Source organism: Syngnathus acus, chromosome 1 (genome assembly GCF_901709675.1).
Source record: "Syngnathus acus chromosome 1, fSynAcu1.2, whole genome shotgun sequence".
Lineage (NCBI taxonomy): Eukaryota > Metazoa > Chordata > Actinopteri > Syngnathiformes > Syngnathidae > Syngnathus > Syngnathus acus.
The window spans coordinates 6,659,714-6,679,240 of NC_051087.1; the positions used below are offsets into that span (position 1 = coordinate 6,659,714).

Below are 19,527 nucleotides of genomic sequence, written 5' to 3' on the forward strand. Positions count from 1 at the left end.
AATGTGTAAAGCTCTTTATGGGGCGCCACCTGTTGGATTGGAGGAATTGAAACGTGACGAATAAAGCGCACGCCACGTCACTTTTTGTAATGAAGAAATTGTCTTGACTTAAAATACATAAATCCACCCATCTACCATTTGTACCACTTATACAAGTATTTTATGTTTTAATAAACATCAATAAAGATTAACCTGACGATATAGCCGTAGACTTGCGTTAACAGGAAAGGCCACTAGATGTCAACAAAGGACTAAAACTAAACTGATGTCTTCACAATATTTAAATTAATTGCTTAATTGTATCTATAGTATGAGCATTGTTACGTTATATACCAAATAGTTTAACGTTGGTTTCAATCGACCGTACAACATTTTCTCACATATGCTTGGAAAATTGTTTTTATAATTCTGAACATCATGTCATTTGTAAACTGTGCACATTTTTACCACATTACAGCATTTGATTTGATTTTTACTTTTGCTTTCAAAAAGAGAAACTATTTATTATTATTATTATTATTATTATTATTATTATTATTATTATTATTATTATTATTTAACTATGGTATTGATATTGCTCACAATAAAGGTAGAAAAAGTTTGGAAATGATTTGTTCTTTAATTCCGGCCACTTGAACTGAGGTGTCGAGATTTTTTATTGTGGCCGTTTGCGGGTGGGGAGGAGCCTTGGCTGTTTTTTGCTTCCGGAGCAGCGTCCCCTGGTTCCCTCTTACGGCCAAGAGTGGCATCTGGGTGGGCTGGAGGAAGAGAGCAAGACGCCGAGAGGAAACGCAGGGGAGGAGAGCAGAGAGCTCCCATCGAGAGAGCAGCGAGTAGGACGCAAACGCACCGGAGAGGAGGTGAGTGAGGAATTGACGCTTTAATAGCGGCTGACCGCCGTCGATCTTTTCTCTTTTGGATACATTTTGCTCTGAAATGTATATGAAGCGATGGGGAGTGGGATAGTCGCCACGGATGGGCCCGCTGTGTTGCGGACGGACGGGTCGCGGCCGAGCGTAGGGAAGCTGGATCCTCAGAAGGGGCGTTCACGGACCCTGATCGTGGGTTTTGTCTCATTGTCAACTGTGATTGACTTTTTTCCCCCCTCCTGAAAACAAGCCACTGAAGCTTTTCCTTGTATTCACGCATAGACTGTTTAAATGGATATTGGAGAAGCAAGCGTCAAAATTATATTGCACATCATCATTATCTAGCGGAATAAGCGATCTATGAGTTGAAGTTCACGGTTTACGAAATGACAACCCTCCATGACGTTTGTGGTCAAACGTACCTGATTCCTATGTTTATAATGTGTTTGTTTCATCATAAACTCTATGAAGACAAAATAAACGAAGCTATGTGACTCAATCCTTTGCAAGCATGGGATTTTAGTTTGGAATATTTTCTTGTCATGCAGGTTTTATTTACAGCCAATGGAATTCTCTTTCCAAAAAATTAAATTAAAATACTTTAATTTGAGCAACCATTTTATCTTGGTGAAATGTGAGGTGGCCATATATATCTTAACCGATTGGGATTAGATTGGTTGAGGATAGAATGGTATGGGGTTGGGATTAGAAAAAATTCATAGCAACAGATTGATGTGTCATAAAATGACCATCTCACAGTGCAAAAGTCATTTGCTCATATTCGGGCACCATCCTACCTATGTGAAGCTGCATGTTGCGTACTAACATTTCAACACATCACATGCTTGTCATCGAGAGAGTGCACAACACCCGTCTTGTCCCATGTACGATTTCTCTAGTCAGTGCAAACGAGGTCTTTGTGAAGCAAACACATAAAAATAGGACACTCTTGACTTTGCTCGCATTGTTGTGTTGAGGCTTCAGGCGCTTGTATTGGTGCACAGTCCTGGTTGTACCGGACTTTGCCAGCAATAATTGTTCCTAGCCTATCTCCAGCAAGCTTGACCCTTGAGAGAATACATATTATGCTTCTTTGTTTTGTCCACACCCATGGAGCCATTGATTTCCCTTTCTATGTTCTAATTGAAGGGAGAGACTGTTTGCATTATTTGTAAAGTTGGTAAGGCTTAGCATCAGTCCCAAGATGAATGTGGAAAGCCTAGAGCTTTTTCTATGTGCACTTTTATCTCTATATCTAGTCAGGGGCATAAAAAAAAAGCATGATTTCTTATCCTTAAAATATGAACATTTGTTGGAATTTTTTCTCTCTACCACCAACTGTGTCATATTGTATATAGGGATTGCCTCTCCAGTTGTCATAGAAGTACGGAGACATTTTTGACAATAACAAAAATTGCCAAAGGACACGTCTTGATCTTTTTTTTTCCTGTTCTTCCTTGGCGACATCAGTCTTGTCTTGTTTTGCATCACGCGCTCATTCATTTTCACTGAAAACTCAGAATATCTGTTTACTGTGTCATAAACAGCTCAGGCTAACATTGGATTGGTCCAAACAAGTAAATGTGTCACTGTAGATGAAATGGTGCACTGTCATCCCTGCGGACCCCCCCCCCCCCCCCCCCATCACGGCCCAGACCTGCCTGCAATGCAATGTGTGTGTGTTTGTGTTTGTCCAGTGCTATATTCCATTCTACTCCCTTGCCTTCCTTTTATTTTAATATCATAACCCCCCCGTACACACACACACACACACACACACACACACACACACACACACACACACACACACACACACACACACACACACACACACACACACACACACACACACACACACACAAAATCATACACTCACTGGCTCTGTAACACGTCTCTGCATCAAGAGCGGCTGACTTTGGGGGGGAAGAAAGTGCCTCAGGCATTTGCAGGCCACCTTTTATGACAAGCACTGACCACCACAGCTCTTTGCTTTTGTCTGATAAAAGTGCATCCGTTTAATACAACTAACAGTTTAGTGACAGACCTATATTATCTACCACTGCACCCAAAAATAGCAGTTTACTTCATGCCATCTGCCATCTTGTGAAGCCCAAAACATGAGGACATATCTTTTCCTGCAGTTTGGATGTAATTATGTTGGCCATACTTTAAACATGTACATCTGTGTGTGTGGTTAAGCTTGTGCACAGCAATTGACGAGAAACGAGTGTTTGTGTGCGTGTGAGTGGGTGCGTGTGCATCTGTGTGTGTGTGTGAGCAATCAGATAAAGAACATGGAGCACCGCTTCCCTTGCGAAACAATACAGCTTGTCCGCCCTTGACCAAACAAGTGTGTAGATGTGTAACGTGTGCACATGATCGTGTGTGAAGGTCCCGACCGGACTGGACAGATGAATGATGAATTTAAGACAGCAGAGAATAGATTCCTTGCAGGCTGTCAGCCTGGCAGAATGACCACATTGCAGTTTGTTGGTGCAGTGTGTTTCATTGACTCTCAAAAGGCTTATTGCGTTAGCCAGGCCGCAATATATGTGTGTCTGCATTGTTGTTGCAGGGAGCAGACACCCGTGAGGTGTGTTTGAACAGAGAAGGAGCTCAGAGGCCCCCTTTCATCCTGCAGGGTGGGACACTAAATGACAGGGGGGGGACCATTTTCTGCTTCCATCTGCCTAATAGTCTTGTCCATTCTGGCACTTTTCATCCACATGCTCCTAATCGGTGCATTTTGCCAGTCGGCTGCCTCGTTGAGTTTTTCTTAGGAGGGGTTCATTCAGACATGTCCAAGAAGGAGTCATTAAATCATTTTTTAATAACTGGTCGTTAATAATACCGCCCTTTTTTAATTAATCCAGAATGGAAATTAGCCTTTTGAATAGACTAGTTTCACATCCAACCAGGTCCATAAATAGTGGGACATCAATAAAAAATTTTTTTTTTTGGGATCTATTCACCAATACAATGGATTGGAAAGAAAACAAATAGTTTTATCTGCAGACTTGCATCTTTAATTTGAGGGTTTCCACATCAGGTGAATGGTGTCGAAATTACAACAGTTTGTATATAAGCCTGAGGTAATGCATAACCTTGTACGTATTTGCTTTGAAAAACAAAACCTGGTTGATTTCACGGTATGCTTTGGGCTATTATCCATCTGTGCAGTGGAGCGCCGTCCATTGAGTTCTGAAGCGTATGGCTGAATATGAGCAGATGAGATTGCCCCAAAACACTTCAGAATTCATCGTGCTGTTTTTGTCAGCAATCGCATCGTCAATCAACTCCAGGGAAGCAGTTCCACTGGCAGCTGTCCATGCCCACGCTATAAAAACTACGACCACCATGCTTCACTAATGAGATATGTTTTGGATCACGAGCAGATTCACTCTTCTCATCCCATCACCCTGGTATAACTTTTGTCTCATTGGATGTTGTTGCAGAACTGTGGAGGCTTTTTTTAGATGTTGTTTGGTAAACTCTTATCTGGCTTTCCTGTTTTTGAGGCTCACAAATGTAATTATCTCGTAGTCATCCTGCTATGGTCATTCTGTTGATGTATTGTTGATTGTTGTCTTGGACTATTTTGCTGTTATTTTGTTAATTATTATATTTAATGCTCATAATAATTAACTGCTGAAAAATGAGTTTGATTTTTATCCATCACTCCCAGTCCCAGTTCGGGTGCATAATGTTTTTCCCATACATCTTTTCTTTTGTGACCTCGCTTTCCAACCACGCCACCACATGAAAGCTAGAAAGTGATGAAAGAATGTGTAAAGGCCTCAGGTTTGTCTCCAAATTGCCACTCTCCAACATATTGTTGGGTTTCTTCAGCAAGGTGCTCCTCCTCCTCCTCCCTCCTCGCTGTGATCTCCAAGAACATTTAAGCTGACTGGCAAATGTTCAGCTATTAATGGGCACCTCTAATGCATACAGAATCAGCAGGACTGTGGAAGTAGACCTTGCCAAGTGATTTTCAGTACCCTGCTAATTAGAAAGCATGCAGGAGGCTACTTACTGTAAAGATTAGTGCATGGCATTTTGGCCTCAGGGCATCTTTTCTTGCTGTCGGGATGTTGTTTTGGTAAGCTCTGCATCCCTGCATTGACTGGTGGGATCGAAGCGCTTGTTTAAAAAGAAATATTGAGTTATTTGGATCACACAGTGGTACATAGTAGCACCAACCTTGCAAAGTCGCCTTTTCGGTATTCTTTTCACCCGATGCTACAGTGGGGTTGTCAAAACGATAGCAACGCTGGCTATGTAGTGCAATACATAACATTACAGCGGCAGTGTTATTCATCAATGCATTTGAATGCGCCCTCAGGGATGTACAATATCGCTTGTGAGACCTCTGTCCAGACTCCTAAGCAGCTAATGATTAAAAGTAGCCGTTTGTTTTGAATGTGTTGAGTCCTCCACTTAGAGACCTTGTTTTGAAAGCGCTTAAAAAAAACATACTTAGACCTACACGCAGATGTTTGTATTTTTACCCTCGAGCAGGAGTCATTAAAAAAATCTCTTGTTATTTATTTGACTGTTTTAAAATAAAATAGTTTCTAAATCTAAGTTGAAACACAGAAGACCCAGATTTAAGAGCACATTCTTATTGGATGAATGAACACAATGTGAATGAGAAATCATGATTGTGGTCATTTGGCTTTCTCACCACATTCGTTGTCATATCCGGCGGGCTGTGGCGGCTCAAATAAAATAGATTTCCTCTTCCAAGGAGACTCTTTCATCCGTTTGTTTGTTAGTTATTCTGATGACTCCAAATGTATTCACCAGATTGCCATGAAACTTTGTCAAGCAGCAGCAGCATCCCAGGAACCAAGCAGAAATATTTAACGTTTTGGATATATACGTATGTTAAAGCCATCTTAGCGACTCTGTGTATTTATATATTTGGATTTAGACTTTCCACTGACAGGGCATAAATGGAAAAAGAGTCTTGAAGCATGCTTTGCGAACAACAAAACGTAGACGGTGGTGGAAAAACGAAAAACAAGAGTTGGGGGATTGGATGATTGAAAGTGCTGAAGAGGGGGGCGGGGGAGAGGCCATTGCAGTGGTGTCTGTGGCTCCTCTGGCAACGACAGGACATTCCTTTTCTGATGAGTCACCCTAGCTAGCGCTCTGATCCACTTTCTTCCCTCCTCACGTCTTGTTTTTACTGTGGTACCCATTTTTGATGGCCTCACGTATCAGGACCTTCGCCTTTTGTTCACGGTTGTTTCCATGCGACAGCAGATCACATTAGACACGTTTGCGGTAATGATAAAGCATTGTGACATTTCACGCTTTCTGGTGAAATGTTGAAGCAAGGCAACATCGGGGATGCATAAATAAAGGCGAACACACACACAGTCTCAGATGTGTGTTGTTCACAGACTTCCTTCTCCCGTCGGACATCCTGTCACATTTCAACTATATATAGGATATGACTATTCTTCACGCTGCTTCCTCCCTGGCCTGGACTTTTATTCCCATACATGTTCCCAACTGACCGTTAGAGTTTTTTGTTTGCACCCAAACTTTTACTTTTTAGACATCCTGAGTGGATGAATATCAATAACACCCCTGTTTGTCAGGTTTTTGTGGTGTGAAGAAATGAAACCGAGATAAATCATTTCAAAACTTGACCCATATTAATGTGATTTTCAAAACATATAAATCAATAACAGGAAAAGTGACTTTTTTGGGGAGAAGAAGTGTACAATAAATAACTAAATTAGATGTCTGTAAATCTGGCAAAGTACACAATCAGACTTGGGTAGTTATTTATTGAATTTGTAGCTGCAGCAAGGATTTAACATGAAAGAGTTGGAGCGCCTTTGCTACTGCAGAATGTTTAGTTTGGTGTCAATATGTTTTTCCTCAGCTCCTTTGACTCCCCCTGCGGAAAGAGAGGTTGGATAAAACAGGGGAGGGGTTACTGCATACGCAAACCCCTTCTCCTTTGCTCCCATAGTTCGAAAATACAGGAAGAGTGTATCACTTGGTTGAGAGTCTGGGAATGTGTGTTCTTTTAAGCCACCTCATTTGGGATTGAAGGACTTGTCAGCGTCTCAACAACTTCCTGTGTTACAATCGGGGAAGGGTTGAGACTGCCATGCAATCCACAGTAACACATCATCATGCGTTGATATGCCCTTGCACTCGCTCACAGGTAAATGTTCACAAATGGTCAGCCTCACCGCTAATTCCCGGGCACGTATGTTAAACAATTATGTTCATGCCCCACAGTCATGCAAAAAAAAAAAAGCATGCCTCAGATTCTTTGGCACGCCCTGAAAATTCCTGCTTTTCTTTTTCTTTGTGGTCATTTTCTTGCCAGTCTTCCCACCCATCGCGAAACCACACCAATGTAAGTGTAATGTATACACTGCACACACAATGGTACATTCGTGCAAAGAAAGTTCTCGAGTGTTACTTTGAAGGTTGATTTTCAAAGTTATTTTTGGTTTTCCTTCACACTCGTTACACCACAATGAGTAGCCAAGGCAGCATTCTGTGTGCATGTTTGGTGTTGGAGTTCGACAAAATTGCTTGTTTAGGTTTTAGTGTCAATCATTGAGTGCCATTTTGCCTCTTGTTATTTCCTGTGATTGAAATGACAAGGAGAAACACATGCGCACGCATTTGTTTGTAGGCGCTTTGTTGTATTCAGGACTTCGGAAACCGTTTTTTTTTGTTGTTGTAAAAAACTTAATAATTGTTCCCAAGATGTCCGGTTTCTTTGATATGTGAGATTCCATTGACTGTGCTTAATGAAGAATGTTATGACTATATCATTTCTGTCAGTAGTTCTATCCAAAACAATGTTTTCATCTTCGCTTTATTTCTTCCTCTCGTAGAGGATGTGGCGTCCATCTAAATGTAGACGACCCAGCCTTCGCTTTAGCCAGTGAATACAAAGCCAAGAGTGATCTGGGAAGGTTGCCTGCTGTTGTGTAACTGCCTTTACACGTTAACATCCTAACTCAAATGGTGGACCCCCCCCCCGCCACACACACACACACGGCTGCATTTTTGTCAGCTGCATGCCTTGCCTGCACATAGAAATTTGTCACCGTGGCCGTTTATTTCCTGGCCAGCTTCCTGCATAGTTTTGCTTTCTTGTCCATCTTTTTGGGAGCAGATGGGCTTTGTCACAAGTTGGTGGGGGGGGGGGGCAGTTAGGGAGAAGACTGGCAGCAGAGAAGCTGTAAATTAGAGTTGTAGAACGAAATGGGTGGTTTTATGAGAGTTTACAGACCTTCACTTTTAATGAGAAAAGAAAGCAATTCTCTTGTAGACAAAGGCAAACGTTTAGTCTGTTGGGATTCAGCGGGAGAACTGGAATGACGAGAAACCTTGAGAGGGAAGGGCAGGAAGGAAGGATGGATGAGAGGCCGAGCAAACTGCTGGCAGGAATCCACACGTGCTTTGGAGCTAAAAGCTCAGTCTACCGTCTTGTAAACGTCGGTGGCTACACTCTGCACACATGTGAAGTGAGACTGGAAAGGGGAGGGGGGGGGGTCATGTAGCAGCTGTTCCCTTCATTCATGTGCGAGCCGACCCCCCCATCTTACCAGCGACATTTGCACAAACATTAGCAAACACTTGCAGGCTTGGCGGAGAGGTCAGAAGTTAGTTTTTGCTGTGACACAACCTGGATCTGATTACCTCCCCTCCCCCTTGTGGCTGTCTGAGCTTTTGCAAGTGTGTGCACATGTGTGTGTGTGTGTGTGTGTGATTAGGCGTCACCTTCACATTTGCAACGCTTGTTTGTGTTTGAGTGCCAGTGGCTCTCTGCCCAAAGCGGCGCCCTGTAATTACACCAAGACCCCCTTATCCACAGCAGAAGGGGACTCCAAGCTACATTTGCAGTGCATAAACGCTGTTCTGCTGATGCACCATGGTCACTCCACCCCGCTTGTGGAAACTTCTTTCTGGATTTTTTTTTCCGTTCTGGTCTGGTTCTAAAAGCTGCAGTCATGATGTGGAAAATATAGCGGGATCTGTAAGTGTTTAGTTGGTTTCACTTCACATCCCACTAATCTGGATTTGGACCTTCACCACAAAGTGCAAACTTTTACCCTAAATTTAAAGTGTTTACTTTCATTGGTTGTACTTGAGTGTCTTTTATGCTTAAGCCGCCAATTAGTCACATAAAGATATGGGTTTGTTTCCAAGGACGCATTGTACATTAAAGTGCAGCTTTTTAAACTTTAAAACGGCTTGCTGAGGATACTGGCATGCGTCTTAAGTCATTCCATCACTTTCAGAATATAATAAGTCGCACTGACTAAAAGCATTTCACTGATCTTTGACAAGTCGAAGCTAAGTCAGAGGTTTCTAACGATGGGTGGGTAGTACAACACAAGTGCGCTTCCACAAGCTAAGTAGATGTTTGTTGATTGTTATAGTGTTAACAAATTACAGAACCTAAAAAAAAATTACATATAGGATCACAAAAAAAAACATATTTTCATTCAAATTTTGGTGAAAATTGGTCTTAGGGAGTGAAACTAAAAATATATTTAAACGTTGGGGGGGTCAAGATTGGGTAGTGCTCACCACATCCAGCAGAAGGTGAAAAAAAAGTGCTAAATACAAATTACTGGAACCATTTTTCAATCAAACACTTGTCAAAACTATTCAACCTTAACAGAGGTCTGCGATTGATCGGTGACTTTCCAGTTTTTCTTTTGAGACTAAAGGATTAGTTAATCCAGATTTAGTATAAGTGCTCCAAGCCTCAGTGTTGAATTATGTTTATGTAAGTCTGCCAAGTTTGCACTGTTTTGATTCCCTCCTTTTAGACTCCCGCTACAGGAAGCTCATGGCTGCCTCTGGTCATGTTTATTTGTATAAAGGGCTGGAGTGTCACATCAGAGCAGTAACCTCGGGTCAAAAGCAATGTATGCTGGCAAATGTTTATTGTCATGTAAACGTCGCTATAAAACATTACTGTATCTTCTCATACGCTTATGGTATGCAGACTTGTTGCAGCAGGATTCAAGGGACCACACGTGCCTTGTAATTTCAGTCCCAGAATGCAACTTTGTTTTTTGGATGCCAATATTTCAATGATGATTCCCTTGTGCGTTACAATGGTTGGCTAGCGCAAGGTACAGCTGTGCACTTTAATGAGATCCAGTTCTAACAGCGACGGTTCTCGTCAAAGCCATGAAGGGCAGATGGACCGGATGTACCTAATGTTTTTTGCTATTTGAATTTAGAGTGTTAGAAAAAGTAAAAGCTGAGCATTTTGTTGTATTATTGTGTTGACGGTTATTTTTCACCGGTTTAAACACTGAGGGATAAAAAACAGATCTTCCTCATCTGTTTTTCTCTCGGTAGAAAGTGGTGACTGTATTTGGCTCACCCACACTTCAATTTATGATCAAATGGTCTTGAATATTATTGAGAGGCAAGAATTCAGTGACATAGTAGTAAGCTCAGTTCAGTTGTTTGTATGTAAAAAAAAAAGTTACGTAACCCTTGAAATTCATCATCCAGTCTCTGTATCTCTGTTTTAAGGCCACATCTGGGCAATTTGAAACTGCTCCATTGGAATTTGTGGCTGGGAAGCGGTTTCAGCCTGTGGCTTGATGTGAAAAACAAAGCAAAAGTTGATTCCATGACACTCTATTATACTGGAATGATATGCAACCAAATAAATTTTTGCAGATTTTATTTCCCCTCATCCTTAAGTCATTTGATATCATAAAAACGGAACTGAACTTTGCGTTGGAGATTTTTTTAAAAGCGCAAAGAAGAATATGATGTCATAATATTATCCTCATGCTGTGAATCTGCTTTTTTTTGTGTGAAAGAAATAAACATTTGTAAATTTGTATTTGCTGCGATACCACATAACTTTTAGATGTGGTCAATGTTACCTTTCTGCTCAATTATTTTCTTTTGGCGTCCATTACTTTTTATAACAACCATAGTGGAGATTTTTACAGTCCAACCAAACAGTAGGTTGGTGTTGTTGGAAATGTGTGGAAGTATAGTCTGCACTATGCAGTGTTGATTGTTAGGAAGCATTGCGGTGGGAGGGGGCCAGTTCACAATCCTCCTGTGACATCAAGTTTACGAGAGTTCCAGTCAGTGAAGGCTCTGCAGCAAGCAAAGACAAACTGAGCTTTACACATAAATGAACCTTGTTTTCTTTTCGCACATCCGCACACAAACGCACACATATTAATGTTTGATTGCGGCTGTGAATAATTAATGTATCTTTATTTGTCCCTCCGGTGTCCTGCGGACCTCTCTCTCTCTCCTTTTCAGTCACCTCCCTCCTCCCTCTTTCTCGCCTGCTCATAAATCCCGTTTTTATGTTTGTCCCTCCCTCAGGACGCTGCTGCCTCGCTTAGGCCATCGTGATTGGATCAAGAGTGAAACGCAGACTACCGGCATGGACATGCTCCATCTATATTTCGCATAATGCTCGACCACTGGTAAGTACAGAAAATTTTGGAATGTTTTCAACATACAGTAGAAGCATTTACTTGGGAAGCACCAGTCAGTGGAAAAAAAACTAAATATGAAGCATGCCGCAACAATCAACCCAATCAATTGAGTGCTAAAATTTGAATAATAATACACAAATGTATTTATTTTCAGTCACTGTAGTGTAATAAGATAATCGCACGCCACTTCATTCTCTTCCAAGAATTAATAAAATATTGCTTCTAATAATAATTACATATTGGACAGGCAGTCACTACTCAAAGCATTGCGAACCCTGATTTATCTTTTTTCTAAATATGGCTTTTTATGATTTCCCCCAAGGAACATTTTAATTCATGCCTAAGAAATACACATGCAATACATGTACAAATTGTAGGGAAAGGGTGGTGGGTGGTGTCGTTAGCATTTGGGGGCTTTGGCGGGGCTTCAGGAAGCTTTTGCAATCCAACCATGACTTGGTATTTAAGTGTGTGTGTGTGTGGTCCAGGTGTGTCTGCATGTGTTGTGATTTAGAAGAGTATTAAAACCAATTTTGTGGTCCCCAAGTCGAGTCATACCTCCATTCTTAACTAATGTATTTTCAATAGAAACTAATGATAACAAATTAACTAATCTCACTCAACATGCCTACAAATGCACATTTACAGATATTGATTTGTATTTACCACAGTGGCTTCAATAACCATTACACCACACAGTGGGTGGAATGTCCTTAGAGAAAAAGAAGATTATTTCTGTTTATAAAAAAAAGAAACGCTTTATTTTGTAACATGGTGATCTGCGTATCGGCCTCCACCTTCATCATGTAATACAATGCACGGATTGGCTTTATTGTGCTTGGCAGGGAGAAACTTTGCATTCTGTCATGCATCAGAAATTGTTGTGCGCAATATGCAGAACAACGATGCAAAGAAGTCACCTTGGATTGATTGCTACTTCACCCTCTACATTTTTTAAAAGCGGTATTAAAAAGCTGCTGTGCCTTCTCCATAGAAACCAGCTGTCGTCGTGGTTTCGCACAGATGAATCTGGTCTCGGAGGGATCCGTGAGACTTAAAAAGATTCCTCACATTCTTCTGCTGATCATTTTTGCTTTTTTCCCCCCCCCTCGGCGGTGTTCAGATGTGCAACTGAGTGTGCTGAACCCTGAACCGTGACCAGCGCATGCTCTATGACTGACCTCCTGTCAGGTACACAAGACAGACACACATGCGTGCACACACACACAGATGTACACATGCTTTCACACATGCTGTGTTTGTGTTAGGGATTTAAATCAAATGAAAACCTCCAGGCTCGCACACCCACTGCTCAGTGGTTAAGTATACAGATAACGTTTCAGCTCTAGGCAGTAGGGGAAAGTACATCAACAGTTAATGATGCAAAAAGAGTCAATGATTTGAGAAGAAAAAACAACGACTTTAATTTCTCACAATGGACAGCTGAGGATTTGGGTTTGGCGCCATTTAATCTTGGGCAAATAAAACGTTTGACTGCAGTGCTGGCCGACACCTAATAAGAAATGTTGATTTTGCAGTTGCTCTAATTACTCCTGACACTTATTGAATGTTACATACTAATTTGCTTTCCATGCACATTAGACATTCTGTTTTTTTAACTTGATTTAGATTCAGAAGAACTGCAAAAAATTCTGTGACGTTTTGACAGCACAGATGCAAACATGAACAAAACAGGAGAAGACACCATTGTATGTGTTGTCAGGAAAAGTATAAGTATTGAAAGTGTATATATAAATATAAATATTGAACAGTGTAATGCATTAGATTTGAAAGTAATTGGTCCTGGAACTTTTTTAACACACCTCATCTGTAATGTGGTGCACTGTCTGCATTCTTTCTACCAAAAACATGCTTTATTTATGTAACGGTGTCACCTTTGTTGTGCATTACCCCCAACACTGCTTATTTTGTTGCAGACTTTCGACTATTTATGGGTTTTAAAACACCTTCTGGTGCACATTACTCGTCCCAGCAGGTTTACGAACTTGGCGACCCCTTAAATTTGATCGGCAACACTGAGTGCAAGGGATTTCTACACTATTCCCCTGCAGTATCCGGTGAATTTATTACCTCTGCCAAGGAGGTTACGTTTCCATTGAGTTTATTTATTAGTTAAGGCACAACTTCCTGCCTAGAGTTTTTGACACAATACATCAACCTGGATTGCATTAATGAATAGGTAATCTTCTAGTCACAAGATGACGTTTATAGTTGGAGAAGTAGTTTGGATGAAAACGGGAGGGTTTTACACACACACACACACACACACACACACACGAGTAATGAATGTTTTTCCTCCGTTTTTTATACTCCTCATAATCCCTGGGGATTGGTTAACACAACCCACACTTTGTCTGATGTGTATTTGTGTTGCATATCTCGCAGGGAAACCAGATTACACAAATATACACACTCCATTTCCCTCTATCTGAGATGAGACGTTTTGAAGCTGACGTTAACATTGAGCATCTGGGGAAGTCAAAAGTTGAAGAAGTTTTCCCACCGCTGCTTAATGACCTTTGTCCTTTGTAAGGAAAATATACACATGACAACTCAGGAGGAAAAATAAAATACCCCAAATGACAATTAGAGGTGCACATAAAAATCATAATTAAGTCTTTGTGACACTCGTTTATTTTTTTTGTCCTGTACTTAATGTATTTTTATTGTTAAAGACAACAAACCTAAAAAAATGTAGTGCAAAGTATCATTTGACAATAGCAAATACGATTATATTAAATCGATTAGTACTCGTTTAATTGCTCCACCTCTATTTTCAGTCTTGGCGGAGGTTTCTTCTAGTGCATTCACGTTTGGCGTCCTTTCTCTTTCAGCGGCTCTAACTGACTGCCATGATGATGTCAGTAGACGTGACCAATCGCAATGGCCCCTCCGCCAAGCCTCCAACTTCCCTCAGTTTACGCTCCTCTCACAATCAGCTCCTCAGCAGTGACGTCATCAACCAGGGCTCTTCTACTCCGCCCAAGTGTCGCAAAAAATACGCGCTCACAAACATCCAGACTGCCATGGGCCTTGGGGAGGCGGTGCCACCTTCATCATCACCCTCTTCATCATCACCTTCACAACTGTTGACCCCCAACAATCCCAAACTGGCCAAGAACGGTGTCAACCAGCTTCGTAAAGCTGGTCAGGATCACAATAAAAATACTACAGACCTCAATGTTACCGACCTTGATGGTAATCCAGAAATCATAAGGGAAGAGCTGAGCGTTAACACTCCAGAGGAGTCTGAAGGTCACATGGGGGATGTTGTCGAGCTTCACCCAAACGGTAACGCTGACCCCGAGTCGGACCGAAGTTCAGAATCAGAGAGCGGCTGCAACGTCAACAAGGACGCGGGTCTCCAACTCAATGGCAACTCTGGAGCTATTGTTTATGACTTGAACATTGAGGCGGAGCAAAGCGATGACATCAGCGTCCTGTCTGAGAAGGAGTTGAAGTCCCTGATGAAGGCTGAGGACCATGACGCGGCAGAGGAGCATGAAGACGATGAGAAGGAACCATTATTGTTAATCAAAAGCGAGTCTCCAGTGAATACATCATCCAATTTGGAGATCATCTCAGACCTCCTATCTAAGGACTCCCCTGTGCCCCCTCCACCTTTCCCACCCAGACGAGCCAGCCCAGAGGACACACCCTTACTCTCAGTGGCATCTTGCTCCTCCTCTTCCTCATCCTCTCCAGAGACTAAGAAAGACAGAAAGACCGGTGCAAAGACGGACTGCGCTCTGAACCGTATCCAGAACTTGAACCCCAGCGATGAAGAGTTGAGTTGGACCACTTTGTCCCAGGAGAGCAACTCCCCCGAGGAGACAGGTACATGATGTAGATTTCTATTTTTGTAGGTTTGTTTTGGTTTAACTATCCCTTGTGCCCGTCATCCGTTTATGGTGACTTTATTTGTGCACATATTCCCAACTTGGGACATTGCTGGAAGAGAATAACAAACACTCCAGTCTGCAGTAAATCCCCCACAATCCTTCTGGGACAGCAAATTTCTCCATAGCCTCACGGGTGGTTAAACATTTAGACTGTTTCAATCTGTCTCCCTGTGTTTGTGTGTCTTCATACAGACCAGTCGAGAGCTTAATCTCTTGTTTATTTTATTTTTTTCAATTGCCACAAGCTGTTTGTTTTATATTCCCTATTTTAAATCTTATAATCCTCATATCTTAATTAATTTCATTGCTTTACCTGTTTTGTCCTTTGGGTCACAGGTGAGCTATCCCAGTTGACTTAAGGCAAGCAGGCTTGGACTGGTCTTCAGTAAATGACATATCTTAATTCGTAACATCTAATTATACATCTACTTTTTAAAAAAAAATAACTTGCTGAGGCCCAAGTTCTTGTGTAGCAACTTAGCTTTATGTGCAAAAGTTTTATCTCCCTGTAAGAATTAATTTCAAACGTGCAATATCATTAGACTTCTTTTGTCAGCTCACTTTAATTTCTTTAAACTTTCAATCATTTATAGTTCTTGGTATTGGCAGCAAAGTCTTCCTGATTGAAGATGACAGCAGTAACTCAAGTCAATGGTCAGATTATTGGCCAAATGTTCCTTGTCAACTCCAGTCGGGTGTGATTTATTTTTTTTCTGTTCCTTTAAGAGAACCAAGCACTTTTGACATTGAACTCTAACAACTTTTAGTTGCTGATTAAGGAGGCTTGATATAATTTGGGTCAGATTAATAGCTACTGATAATCATCCTTACCTGACTTTTAATTGGTAACTTCACCTTGCTAAAGAAATAATTAGATCATTTTTTCATTGTTTTTAATCAACTTGGAGCATTTTTAATTTTCAACAAAAGCCTCTTAAGTTTTTAATCGCTTACAGGACATTCCCTCATTTTCAAAATGGCTTTTGCACACATTCAAGCACAGCTCGTACGTGAGGGGGCGTACTCCCTGAACTGGTCACCAGTCAATCGCACTTCTTCACTGTTCTGCTTAGTCTGCTCTCAGCTAAATAATAGTGCACTCCGTTTTGCTTTCCAGTTGTCCCCATTCAAGTCCGCATTATTCATTCATAATGATCAATTTAACGACTAACTGATTATGAAGGCCATCCCTAGTGCCCTTTTAATCTATGAAATCAATGAGGATGACTGTCATTGAAAATTTTGACTGATTTGTGTTAGCCGCTTAATGCTTTATTGCTTCTCTCTTGCAATGGTCCGTTCACTTTTGTTCGTCAGCGTTGTGTGAAAATCTTGCCGTTCATGTCAGTTGGGCTTTTAAAAGCCTCTTATTGTTGTCGATCTCATTCATCTACTTCGGAGTGGCTTGTGACTTGAGTGCGGCAGTGCACCAAGCTTTCAGCCTTTCTGAGTTATGAGGCCAACTAGCTATTTAATTTCTCCCAGAATACCTCTTATCTTACCCTCTGGTGCATCGGCGGAGTCTTTTTCATCCAAGTGAATCAGAAAAATTTTGTGGTGCTGAGTAATAGCAAAATAACAGAATCATATTTGCTATATTGTGTATCAGTTTAAAAAAAAATGAATGGTGAATTTCCCTAATAAGTGTTTAATTTGTACATTAACATAAAAAGCCTGCGGTCAAAATAACAGAGTTGTTAACAACACTGCAAAATATATATTTTTAAAAATATAGTATATAAAATAGTTCTTCAGAATATACATTAGTAGGAAGCTGTAATGTTTTTTCTTTTAAGCTGTGCTAACTTTTGTTCCTACATGGTTTAAGTCTGTTCATAGAAATTTGATTAGTGCCAACAGTTACCATGTGAACAAAATCCAAGTTACAGTAAGTCGGGCCCACAATTTATGCAAAGGCTCTTTGCGGCGAGGGATAAGTTAGATCTAGTAGGGAGCGCTGACTCACGCTTTGACGGCCAAGTGCATGACTGGTACAACCGTTTCCTGCATTTATCTTCAATTGTGTAAACTGTAATTTGTTTAAAAGCAAATTCAATTTCCAAAGTCTTTAAAAATGACCACCAAAAGCTAAATTAACTTGACAACTAAAAGATCCGGGAAGTTGAGCTGAGTGATTAAAAAGGAATATCTTTCCCCTCTGTGCGTTTCTTATGCAATTCTCAAAGTTAAACTAAATCATATTGGACAGAACTGTAAATCCTGCCCCTCGTGACTCGGAAACATCTGCAAATTTAATATGTTGCAAGTATATTTAACATCAACTCAGTCTTGTTGCTGCAACAAACTGAATTACTTTCTACATTGCGTTTTTCTCCAATGACTCAAGAGATCAATATGAATAGTATTGATGGAATTGAAAGCAATGGGGAGACAGTTTTGCACGCCCTAAAATTCATCATCCTCTGGATTTTTTTTTTATTTTTTATTTTTTTTAAGAATAGCCTTCTCGAATTTATGGACACTGATTTCACAGTTGTCGATATTTCCCATGTGCCTGTCTCCAAAGCTGACAGAGCAGTGTTGTTTTCCCAGGTGTGTGTCAGATTCCTCTCGGGATGTTGCGGTTTCCAGGGCCTGTATGACAGCGCTTTCGCACGAGGGAGCCAAAACACACAAGCACGCAAGCACAAACATGCACGCGCACAATGGTGCGTGCTTTAACAAGAGGTCTGAAAACAATCTGCAGCACTCTCCAAAAAATTCAAGTAGAATATTCCGTCTATTTCTGTAAACCACGATTGCTTAAACAGACAGATATTAATGACCATCAACCTGAGCATGAAAGATGACCTGAGGGCAACCGTGTGAGGTGGTGAAGACTTTTGCAATCAACATTTCATGAGGATGAGTAAAACGGACGTCTGAGTGTAGTTCAGCCCGTTAGCATGTGCACGCAGGACAAACCGAAACATAGCGTAACCTCCATCTTTTGCCGTCTCTCTTGTTGGCATCTCTCCCCCTTTTGTCGTTTCCTCCCTCCCTCGCCTCTCCAGTTCTCATCACCCCCCTCTCTTGCATTGCGCCCCCCCTCGCCGTCTTCGCTCTTCTCTGTCTGGGGTTGTGTGTGTTTGGCAACAGCTCTGGGTTTTCATGCCGTATAAGGCAGCTGGCAAACTACAGTATGATGCTGGGGAAAGACTACATGCTCGCCATTGTCATTGTTAATTACGAGGGTAGGTGTGTTTCTCGCTCTCTCTGTGACTGTGGTAGTTTAAAACGGGCATGTGTGTATGAGTGAGTGAGTGAATGTTATTCCAAGTTTTATTACCTCGACAATTTTTTAAATGTCTATCAGCGATTGATCTATCATTAGTGTGCATGCTATTGATCTAAGTTTGTGTGTTTGCATTAATCAAACACAACGTGTGTGTGTGTGTCTGTATATACAATGTATAATTTTTCAGTTTTGCGCCACAATCACTCCCCTCCCCCGTACGCTCAACTCGCCACAGAGCTGGCTGCATGCTAACTAGCTCGTGTGGCTAAATAGAAAGGATCACACAATTGCATGAGCAACACAGGTGCACGCTGACAGTTAGTCTCGCTGGCGTCACGCTAAGACTTCTGAATCCGACCTACATGGAGGGATGCTGCCCGAGGGTGACGGTGCAAACTTTGAATCACGACGCAGCCTTCAAGCCAAGGCTGCTGGAGCGTTCTGTCTCTGACATTCTCTCTTCCTCCCTCTCTCTCGCTCCTGAGTGTTTATGTGCCTAATCCACATCCACTTGTCGTCTCATCTCACACCAAAACGCTCTCTGCAGATACTTGTAGTTTGATGCTCTGACCTATTTTTTGCTTTAGATAGACTGCCGCCAGAAGCTACTACTTTCCTCAGGCCACTTTTCATGAACCACAATCAGCACAAGCCTCTTTTGCTAGAGGACGAAAAGTCGAGAACCATATTTTTCTGGCTGGAATTGATGTCCGATAATCAAACGTCTCTCTGAGCACCCTTAGTTTCCATTAGGCCCGTGCTTGTAAAAAACTATAAGAGCATTACGCCAGACTTTGAGAGGACCTTGATGTAGAACTTATGGCGAGACAGTGAGGAGTGAATAATTTAATATGACAGACATTTCGAGGTCTACTCTGTCGTCAGCCATCGTTGTCCTTCAGTTTATTAGGAACCAGTGAGTACTCCTTACCAAGGTTCAATTGTAGCTTTGTGGGGGTCTCTGCAATTTTCAAAGTGCATGAAAGGGTGCACTTGCATGTGTGCATGTCCGC

The 19,527-nt window shown here is 41.4% G+C and overlaps 1 protein-coding gene across 4 annotated transcripts in view; it reads left to right on the plus strand.

Moving 5' to 3' along the window:
- The first annotated feature begins 715 nt into the window (after positions 1-715).
- Positions 716-19,527, plus strand: part of apbb2b (amyloid beta (A4) precursor protein-binding, family B, member 2b) — a 34,976-nt gene continuing 16,164 nt past the window's right edge. For 3 of the 4 annotated variants that reach the window (XM_037250732.1, XM_037250741.1, XM_037250750.1), the window contains exons 1-4: positions 716-860; positions 11,238-11,341; positions 12,477-12,544; positions 14,209-15,211. In XM_037250732.1, the coding sequence (XP_037106627.1) occupies positions 14,227-15,211 (985 nt within the window). In that variant the 5' untranslated portion in view covers positions 716-860; positions 11,238-11,341; positions 12,477-12,544; positions 14,209-14,226. Of the gene's footprint in view, positions 861-11,237; positions 11,342-12,476; positions 12,545-14,208; positions 15,212-17,803; positions 18,471-19,527 lie in introns of those variants that run through there. The other variant, XM_037250759.1, reaches the window with a different exon arrangement.